Source organism: Poecilia latipinna, unplaced genomic scaffold, assembly GCF_001443285.1.
Source record: "Poecilia latipinna isolate Pla-1442-1.1 unplaced genomic scaffold, P_latipinna-1.0 Scaffold1132, whole genome shotgun sequence".
In the NCBI taxonomy this organism is placed as follows: Eukaryota; Metazoa; Chordata; class Actinopteri; order Cyprinodontiformes; family Poeciliidae; genus Poecilia; species Poecilia latipinna.
In genome coordinates, this window is record NW_015113748.1 from 51740 (window position 1) to 60839 (window position 9100).

The 9100-nt window shown below is 37.8% G+C and overlaps 2 protein-coding genes across 6 annotated transcripts in view; one reads left to right on the plus strand and one right to left on the minus strand.

The window, feature by feature from the left end:
• osbpl5 (oxysterol binding protein-like 5) overlaps positions 1-9100 on the plus strand; it is a 56191-nt gene that overhangs the window by 32612 nt on the left and 14479 nt on the right. For all 3 annotated transcript variants that reach the window (XM_015052769.1, XM_015052768.1, XM_015052770.1), the window contains 7 exons: positions 4236-4425; positions 4570-4754; positions 4873-4954; positions 5998-6096; positions 6296-6392; positions 6611-6709; positions 8234-8331. In XM_015052769.1, coding sequence (XP_014908255.1) covers positions 4236-4425; positions 4570-4754; positions 4873-4954; positions 5998-6096; positions 6296-6392; positions 6611-6709; positions 8234-8331 — 850 coding nt within the window. The remainder of the gene's footprint in view (positions 1-4235; positions 4426-4569; positions 4755-4872; positions 4955-5997; positions 6097-6295; positions 6393-6610; positions 6710-8233; positions 8332-9100) is intronic.
• Positions 7-3640, minus strand: LOC106959915 (uncharacterized). Of its 3 annotated transcripts, XR_001427460.1 has the most exons (4): positions 3090-3640; positions 2144-2201; positions 1227-1299; positions 704-1066 (listed from the first exon to the last, which is right to left on the minus strand). XR_001427460.1 is itself a non-coding variant. In XM_015052772.1 (3 exons), exons 2-3 carry the CDS (start codon positions 1407-1409, stop codon positions 323-325), a joined length of 927 nt encoding a protein of 308 aa, XP_014908258.1. In that variant the 5' UTR covers positions 1410-2201; positions 3448-3640; the 3' UTR covers positions 7-322. The 3 variants fall into 3 exon arrangements, 2 of the variants coding, with proteins under 2 accessions (XP_014908258.1, XP_014908257.1); XM_015052772.1 differs by having other exon boundaries at positions 7-1066; positions 1227-2201; positions 3448-3640; XM_015052771.1 differs by having other exon boundaries at positions 7-1066; positions 1227-2201.

Genomic DNA, 9100 nt, shown 5'->3' on the forward strand with positions numbered 1-9100 from the left:
TCAACAGCCTTTTCTCGCCTTCCATCAGGGAGCACCACTTGAATACATATGTCCTCCTGAGTGACACCTGGATCACAAAAATGTGAAATTAGTTCTTTCAGGATCTGGCCACGGTGAAGAACAAGGATTTTCTTAATCCCTTCTCTCTGAACAATTGGCTCGTTCAAAGAATCAAATTGTGAAGAAGAAAGCACTGGACTAGATGGCTGTGGAGACAGAGGAAGGGTGTCATCAAGACCGAGACTATCTGTGTCAGAAATGTGTCCTGTGAAAAAGGTAACAGTGCCACTGTCTTCTAAAATGTCCCCATTGATTCCTGCATCTAGCTCTTGGACATTATTGGACAAATCACTAAGTGAACATTATCACTGCTGCTGTTTGTCAGGACACTGCTGGTTCCAACATATATGGCATCAATGCTGTCTGGTGCTTTGGATTGAGTCAGTGGTGTGCAAACTTGAGAGTGAGTAGAAAACCTTAAAGTGTCTTGGTCATTTCCACTGGGGTTGTCTGGTTCTGAGTCGCTGCCAGTGTCTTTTTTGGTTGTTAGGTAAAAACGCAAAACAGGTAGTTTTGTCTGCTCATAAAGTTCTCCAACTGTAATATGTTCATCAAGTGAATGTTCCTGGAAATCTGTCATGTCAACCTCAAAATCTGTAATTCTTCCCTGTGAATCTATTTGAGATGGAAAAAACAAACCCACTGCCTTCTCAATTAATTCATTTTTTCTACAGTCCTTTGACACATCAATTTTTCTTGTTCCACCACCTTTCTTTGTCCGAGCTTGAAAAAACTTCCCATCTCGAGAATTCATCCATCCTATCTCAACTTTTCGAACACTTTTTTGAGCATTTCTGATGCTAACATTTTCTGAGATCTGCTTTTGATCGTTGCCTTTGTTCCTTGAAATCTTGGCTCTCAATCGGTCAAAAAGTTTTGATTTCCGGCCAGCAGGATCATTTTCCCTTCGTCTGCAATATCCGAGAAGTGCCAGTCGGTCACCATAAGATGGGAGATACTCCTTAAGCTGCTCATCTGTCATGAGCAGAAGGACACTGGAGTCAATCTAGAAAACAAAAGTTAAAACCGTTATTTAACCTATAAAAATGGGGGGAAAACCCAGTAAAAACAGCCACATGATAAAACTGATCTGTCTTCACCATGTCTCTATAATAATTTTTTATGATAACTTCTAAATGTACTGATTTCCTTAGCAATCTAGCTACCTTATCCTTTTGCAGTCGTTGTATGACTTCCTCTGAAACATCCCGTGATTTTAAGAAGTCAATTTCATCCATCCTGTGACAATTACACACAATAACTAATGAATAATGTCTAATAAAACATAACATTGCAAAAAATTTATTATGAACATGAAAATAGGGTTGAATGATATTACTGAAAAACATTTCACGATACAAGCATTTTTTATTATTTTACATCATTTTTTTTTTTTTTTTAATATCTGAAATACTGCCAAACTGGTGATGTGACCTTTCCCATTTTATCCACAGCTTTCACACCATAATGTTTTTTAAAAACATTTATGAGGCACAGTGGTGAAACATTAAACTGCTGCTCCGCAAGTTACTCAACAGCTTGTTGATAGACTTGAGAGGTTGAGTATCCTTTACTCTGCCTACATCCTCCAGAATGGTATGTGGTTCTGGATCAGAGTTCAGAGAATATTCTATATATTGAATATTCTATCAGACTTACTATCTATTGATATTGATCACGTGTGTATCGGGATACATATAACTGATTTATTGTCCAACCCTACATGACAGATAGAAACTGTATTTCAGACTCAAGCTCCTGCTAAAAAAAAAAAAGATAATAGACAACCAAACAGCTGCAATCATAAACCAATACACAAAGAAACTACATAAAAGTAATAAAGAAAAATCTACCAGTGTCTCCACATCTAAATGGTAAAGTGTAGAGCTTAGGTCTGAAAGTTCTGTTTACATTTCTCCCCTAAAATAGTTCAATGGTTGAACAATTCTCAAAATGAAATTCCCATCTTTATAAAAGAGTCAAGTACATGAACATCATCAGAATGATTTTAGTTTTGATCTTAATTACTTTCATTTAAACAGATAATATGATAAACTGGATTTTCACAAGAGTTGCAACTTACCTCTGTTTAGGTTTAGGTTCAGGTCAAAGGAACCTCTTCTGTCTCTTTTGTAGGCATCCTGAAAGTTGAGTAAAGTTGAGGAGTTAAACTTTTCAACAGGGCCTGCCTGTTTTGGGGATTTTTTAAGTTTCTTGTTTTTCAATTTTTCTTATTTTTAATTGCTTTTATAAATATTGTCAATCTAAAGCTGCAGATCTCCAGCAATAGCTTAAGTGTACATGAAACTGCTAAGAAAACAGTTTGAAAACTGATGCATATTGTACTTCCATATTTTACTCTTGTCTATGTATCGACAAAAACAATTTAACGGGAAAGATAGTGAATCACATTATGCATAACAAAACGTGCAACAAGCTGTGGAGCTTGTTTTAACCTAGTAGCTATTGCTTGTATTTATGCCACAAAATAATTATACATATTAACTTATTGAATTTTTGGAGTACATTAACGAACTTCTTATCGCACTCTGAAATAAAAACAATCTAATTAACGGACTACTTTAAAAAAAAAAACCCTGTTAAATATGCTATAACAAGGTTAGCACGCTTTGACAGTTAACCTGCAGCTAGCTCACGTTGCTAAGACAACGACTAATATACACATCATCCTTTTCGCACTGCAAGGAACGTAACGGAATGGCACGGCACGGGTTCAAAGTAGGGCCGACCATTTTTGCATTAGAACTTCCGACCCGGTTCCACCCGGCTCCTTGGAACCACAAGAGTTGTGTGGCCGGCCAAGTGCGGCTGCTTAGAATTCAGCAGCTGATTGGTTTAGAGTCAGCCGTTGATTGTTTTGCAGCCAACCGTTGATCGGTTCTAGCTGGCTCTCACTAAACTGTTCATACTGTATTTTGTAAAGAGTGCTCTTTTTAATATTTTTGTTATTATTATTATTATTATTATTTTTAATTTGCAATGAATTCCTCTCAATATTCTGCTGCTACCTGGTCCCATGATGAGGTCATTTTTTTTCCTCCGCTTACTCCCTGATGAACGAGTACAGAACGAACTACATCAGAGAGGAAAGAAAAGGTTTTCCGCCGCATCTTTGAAGAAACGGCTTCGGCCGCTACATCGAAATCATTGTTTAGTTTCAAAAATAATGACGTCAGGTACAGCTTCGATGCCGCCCTAAGTTATATGCAAACACAACAGGGTTGCAGTACGGGTGGAACCGGACCAAAACGTGCCGTTCCGTGCCGGACCCCTGCAGTGCGAAAAGGGCTCGCCACATGATCAAAAAGCATTTAAAACGAGGGAATCTAAACCGAAACTATCCAGCTGCGTTTTTCTGATACTTACAGTTCATTCGTTTACATATGATAAAGCCAGTCTGCAGGCGTTTCCGTGGCAACACAAAACTAACACAACTGTAATCAAATAAAATCAAAAAAGGCGAACCGACCTTTCACTGACTCTTAAACCCAGTTGCAAACGTTAATGAATAAGGAAGTACTAATTATGCTTTCCTTGGATGTAGGATCAAATTTAACTGGGTACTGGAGCACGCTGTTTTTTTAAGGAGGCTTGTCTCATAATTATGACTTTGAAAGTCGAAATTATAATTTTGAATCTCATAATTATGACTTTGAAAGTCGAAATTATGACTGAATCTCATAATTGTGACTTTGAAAGTCGAAATTATGACTTTGAATTTCATAATTATAATTTTGAATCTCATAATTGTGACTTTGAAAGTCGAAATTATGACTTTGAATTTCATAATTATAATTTTGAATCTCATAATTATGACTTTGAATCTCATAATTATGACTTTGAAAGTCAAAATTGACTTTGAATCTCATAATTATGACTTTGAAAGTCGAAATTATGACTTTGAAAGTCGAAATTATGACTTTGAACCTCATAATTATAATTTTGAATCTCATAATTATGACTTTGAACGTTGAAATTATGACATGCTTTCATGGTGGAAATGGGCTTCCATACACCTCTCATTTCAAAATAATTTAAATTTTTCAGTAAAAAAACAGTATCATTTTCAACAGGAGAAAGCTGTGATCTGGTTGTTTCTCTGGACTGATTGTAGCATATCACTTACCTTTGTGTTTTTCCTCCGCTTTTCTCAGGTTGAACCACATGGAGCATGACGGTTCATCAGACAAATCGGAGCGCGAGGCCCATGACGACTGGGAAACAATGGGCAATGAGAACGGCGGAAGGCTGACAGAGGAGAGCGACATAGAGCCGTCAGAAGAAATGCCACCCGGACCACAAGCTACAGCTTATGTGGAGCAGAGTACGGAGGATATGGCTGAGGTAAACGGGCTGGTTCTGCTTGAACGGTAGCTCTCCTCCTCATCCCCTCTACTCATGATTATGCACTCTTGGGCCGTTGCTCAGATATATTTTGAATGGTTTTCAAACCAGAGGTTTGTCGCTGGTGGCTTTGTGTTTGTTTAGGTTGGCGAAGCTTCTCAAGTTGAGACTGTATCAGAGGAGAACAAAGGTCTAATCTGGGGCCTGCTGAAACAGCTGCGACCAGGCATGGACTTGTCAAAGGTGGTGCTACCGACCTTCATCCTTGAACCTCGCTCCTTCCTGGACAAGCTGTCTGACTACTATTATCATGCTGATCTGCTGTCCCAGTTAGTATTGTTTTATTCAGAAGTGTTTATTCAAGACTAGGTAAACAGTTTACATTCCTAACTACGTATGACATTTTCCTTCATCTTTGGAAATGTTCTTTTTCCAACTTAACCACAGGGCTTCTTTAGAAGAAAGTGCATACGGTCGGATCAAGCAGGTGCTGAGATGGTATTTGTCTGGCTTCTACAAAAAGCCAAAGGTATGATCACTTTTAATTTTTAGAGCCTATTATTTTAGTTTTGCATTAGATCAAACAGAGCAGTTAGCATGGCTAGCATTGCCAGACAATTGACTTCCTGTGTTTTCCCTGGCAAATACCAGGTCTTATTTTAACTGAGTTGTCCAAAAGGCTGGCAGCATTTAGCATCTAGCATGTTCCGTGACAGCCTTTCTGTTATCTGCTGATAGTCTTGCTCTCTCTCTCCCTCTGTCACAACTTGAATGAAAAGATGTACTGTAAAGTTTCTTTTTAAATTCTTAAATTTCTGTTTTTCTTCTGACTTATTTTCTTTACCGATACTAAAGATTGTTGCCTTTGAGTGTTACTTCTTCAGCAATAACACCAGCAATGAAAAGCCTTGTTAGTCCAATCTGAAAGCACTTGTGTATAGGCTTTTATAACTATCCATTAAAACAAGGAACCTGATTAGTTCATCAAATGATCATCTTACTGAGGCTCAGTGATTTTTATCTAAATATGAGAGAATTTGCTGTTTGATAACTATAACATCCTCTGGTCTCCTTGTCCTCAGTTAGACTCGTACTCAGCTGCACAGCAACGTTTTTGGCTATTTGCATTTTTGTTGTTATTTCAGGGCTCATCAATTACCACAAAAGACATCAAGTAACATTTTATATGTGAGCTGGATAACAAATTTCAACAGTAAAAATGTCAGTGAGACATTTTCCTCTCACTTCCACTTGTTGGGGATTTATTTGCTGTGTGGAGGCAGCACTGGAGCCAGTAGAAAATGGCTGTAGATCAATCCAGCCTTACTCAGCACTTTTGTTGCTCACTCCTTTTGAGCCATACATATACATGGATTCATAGACTCATTATCTGTTGTTATGCAGCCTACAGATGGCCACTTTGTACTGATGCTTTAGTCAGAATATTTGCCTATATTTTACTTTTACTATATATATTTTTTTTTACTTCTACTTTGATTAATTAAACAAACTAACATGACGGATAGTCATGCTGCATGGTGTTTTTAATTGAGACTGTTTTTGTATTTCCAGGGTCTGAAAAAGCCTTACAATCCAATTCTGGGGGAGACCTTTCGCTGCTGCTGGCTCCATCCTCAGACGGACAGCTGCACGTTCTACATAGCCGAGCAGGTTAACCCAGATTTAAAGCTCTAAAAAGCGGGGAAGGACTCATCCATTGTGTGAAATATCTTGCACAGCATGAGAAACAAAATGCGGCAAAGCACACAGCTACGCAATGCTGCAACTGTAAATTTTAAAGCTTGGTACCCGACACTTGGGTTGTGTCGCTCTGCTGCTTAAATGTTTCTCTCCTTGTGTTTTCCATCAGGTGTCGCACCATCCTCCCATCTCTGCATTTTATGTCTGCAACAGGAAAGATGGTTTCTGTATCAGTGGAAGCATCCTGGCCAGGTCCAAGTTCTATGGTACACAGCCTATTTATTACCTGTGTCTTGTTCATCAAAACTAAAGAAACTTCATCAAAGACTAGTTTATACAATTATTTAAATTGGGATATAACCACAGCCACGTGGTTGCAGCTTTAACACTGATTTTGCAGTGAGTTGCAGTGTTTGGACAACTCAATACTAGTATCACGAATTATCAACAAGAGTAAATAACTGTCCATTGTTTTCTCTGGCAGGTAACTCTCTATCAGCTATTCTAGATGGCCAAGCTAGACTTCGGTTCCTGAGCAGAGACGAGGAGTATGCCATCACCATGCCCTACGCTCACTGCAAAGGTAATATTTCTATTACAAACACACTTGACAATCTCTTGTAGCGTTAGTCAAATCTTGTACTATCTATTTTGTCAACTATGGCCCCTTTTTTCTCTTTGTGACTGAAATAAGTCTCAGGGAGATAGAATAATTGCTCTTCTATATGTAATTTTCCACATCAATCAACATCTCATGTAAAAAATGATTTATCCTCTCTTTGAAAAATGTTTGTTTTTCTTTATTTATAAATCCAAAATAGTAAATGGGCTTTAATAAAAATGTTAGTTTTTAAATATGAGAAGAAATTCCCTATAGTAGATATTGATCAAAAATTATAAGTTGTCCTTTTTCAAAAGGTCATCTAATGCTTACGACTCTAATTCAATATTAGTTTGTTGGACTAAGGACTAAAATGTCTCTTTAAATTGTAAAAGTCACAGACTCCTGCATCATTACTCCACCTAAACAAGCATGTAGTGGCAGCAAACATCAACTCGAGTCTTTAACTTTGCAACAATCCTGCATACTGAGCATGCGAGTACAATGATGAGGGGAAAAACGTCCACAGAAGCATTGATTCAGAAGTACTTTAAAGAAATTAGTGAATGGCAGTAATGACTCTGAGTGACTTTATTTGGGAGAGAAACACAGCCAATCAGATGCACTCAGTCTGTTGTTATAGGACGAAAGGTAGCACATGACTTTGTCTATGTCCGAGAGGGGTTTAAACACAGAAAGAAAGCCAGGTAGATTATCTAAAGGAAGAGAACACAAAGTTATTTCCAGAAGTAACTCGGTCAGTGTCACCCTGCAGGAAGATTTTGCAGCTAAATGGAACATCAGACAAGATGTGTCTTCAATTTCCATTCCCTTCATAAATACGTGTCTAGAGGCAGGACGGTCAGGACTTCACTTGCTGCTTGTAAACTCGGCCATGCACAGAGTTTGTAGACAAACCCAGAGCTAAAAAAAAAAAAATACGAAGCGTGTGTTAACTATATAAAAATTGTTATAGCTTTTACTATGCAATTAACTCCTACATTTCCACTTTTATTTTGAATAAAAAAAATCAGTGCTGGCCTCCTGCATTTATTTCCTGACAAACTCGCCTCATAGTTCTTCGCTTCTTCAACTGACTGAGAATTCAGGAAGCTAATATGCAAATTCATTTGCCCTGTTTACAAAGACATCTTTCTGTTCAGTCAAATCATGTGTGCACCGCCTCTTTTACAACCATCTGCTGCAGCCGACATGTCAGAGTTACGAGAAATTACATGGTTATTTGAAATGTATTCCTGCCATGATCCATATTCAGAATTACACAAGATCTTGCATGTTTATATATTGTCCAGAGTGAAATTTCTGTCTTCTTAATTCCTCACAGCCCATTTTAGGGCTTCACAGTAAATGGTGGGATAATTACCATGCTTTAACGCAGGACTTATTTAGATTAGCTAGGGAGTAAAAATCATATCTATTACAGGCAAAATGTGAAGGTATCTGATGGGTTGTGTATCTAATGATGCAATGCCTTGTCTCCTGTAGGTTTCCTGTATGGCACTATGACGCTAGAGTTGGGAGGGAAAGTTGTCATCCAATGTGAAAAGACAAAATGTTTTGCAGAACTGGAGTTTAAATTAAAGGTATGTCTTTGAACAAGTTAAAAATAGAGCTGGCAAATAAATAATTCAATAATTAACGACTCTTGCTTTCTTTGAAGCACTTAGTGATTTTTATCTGTGAAAAGTGCTATGTAAAATAAAGTTTACTTATTGGGCCTCACCGATGTGAAAATTTGAGTGAATGTCATGAATAAATGTACATTAACATTTTTTTTTTATGATCATGCTCTTTAGTTGACTAATGAGCATGATGATGCTGTAGGCTCCTAAATCATGCTGAGCCTCTGTTCATGTATATATAGTTGGCCGACACTTTCTCCTAAAGCAGCTTGCAAGTAAGGAAATAACAGTGCAGTAACTAGAAAATTCCTGAAGAAATTTAAATGGGGCCTGCCAAAGTGTGCCCGTCGGTTTGGGCCCAGTGTTCTGATGCTAAAAATTAGCATTAATGCTAAAGAAAGCTTCAATGTAGTCAATCACCTGTGGAGAGCCAGAACCATGTGGACTAAGCTGTACTTGTACCATTCAGTATGTTGCATACGGTAAAATTAGCCAAAATGCTAATAATAGCATGAATGGTACCATGTTGTCACCCATTGAATCAGTCCAATCAGTATTCTAAACATGGCTAATAAGTAAATAAATTGGCTAAAAGCTTATTTTAGGTCAAATGCTAATGCGTGCAAAGAAGTGCACTAGTGGGTGGCAGTGAAATGCTAATGTTTGTGCTGATGTTAATGAACAGCCTTGCTGCGCAAGGCAGTTTACTATCCTGAGAAAAAAAAATAAA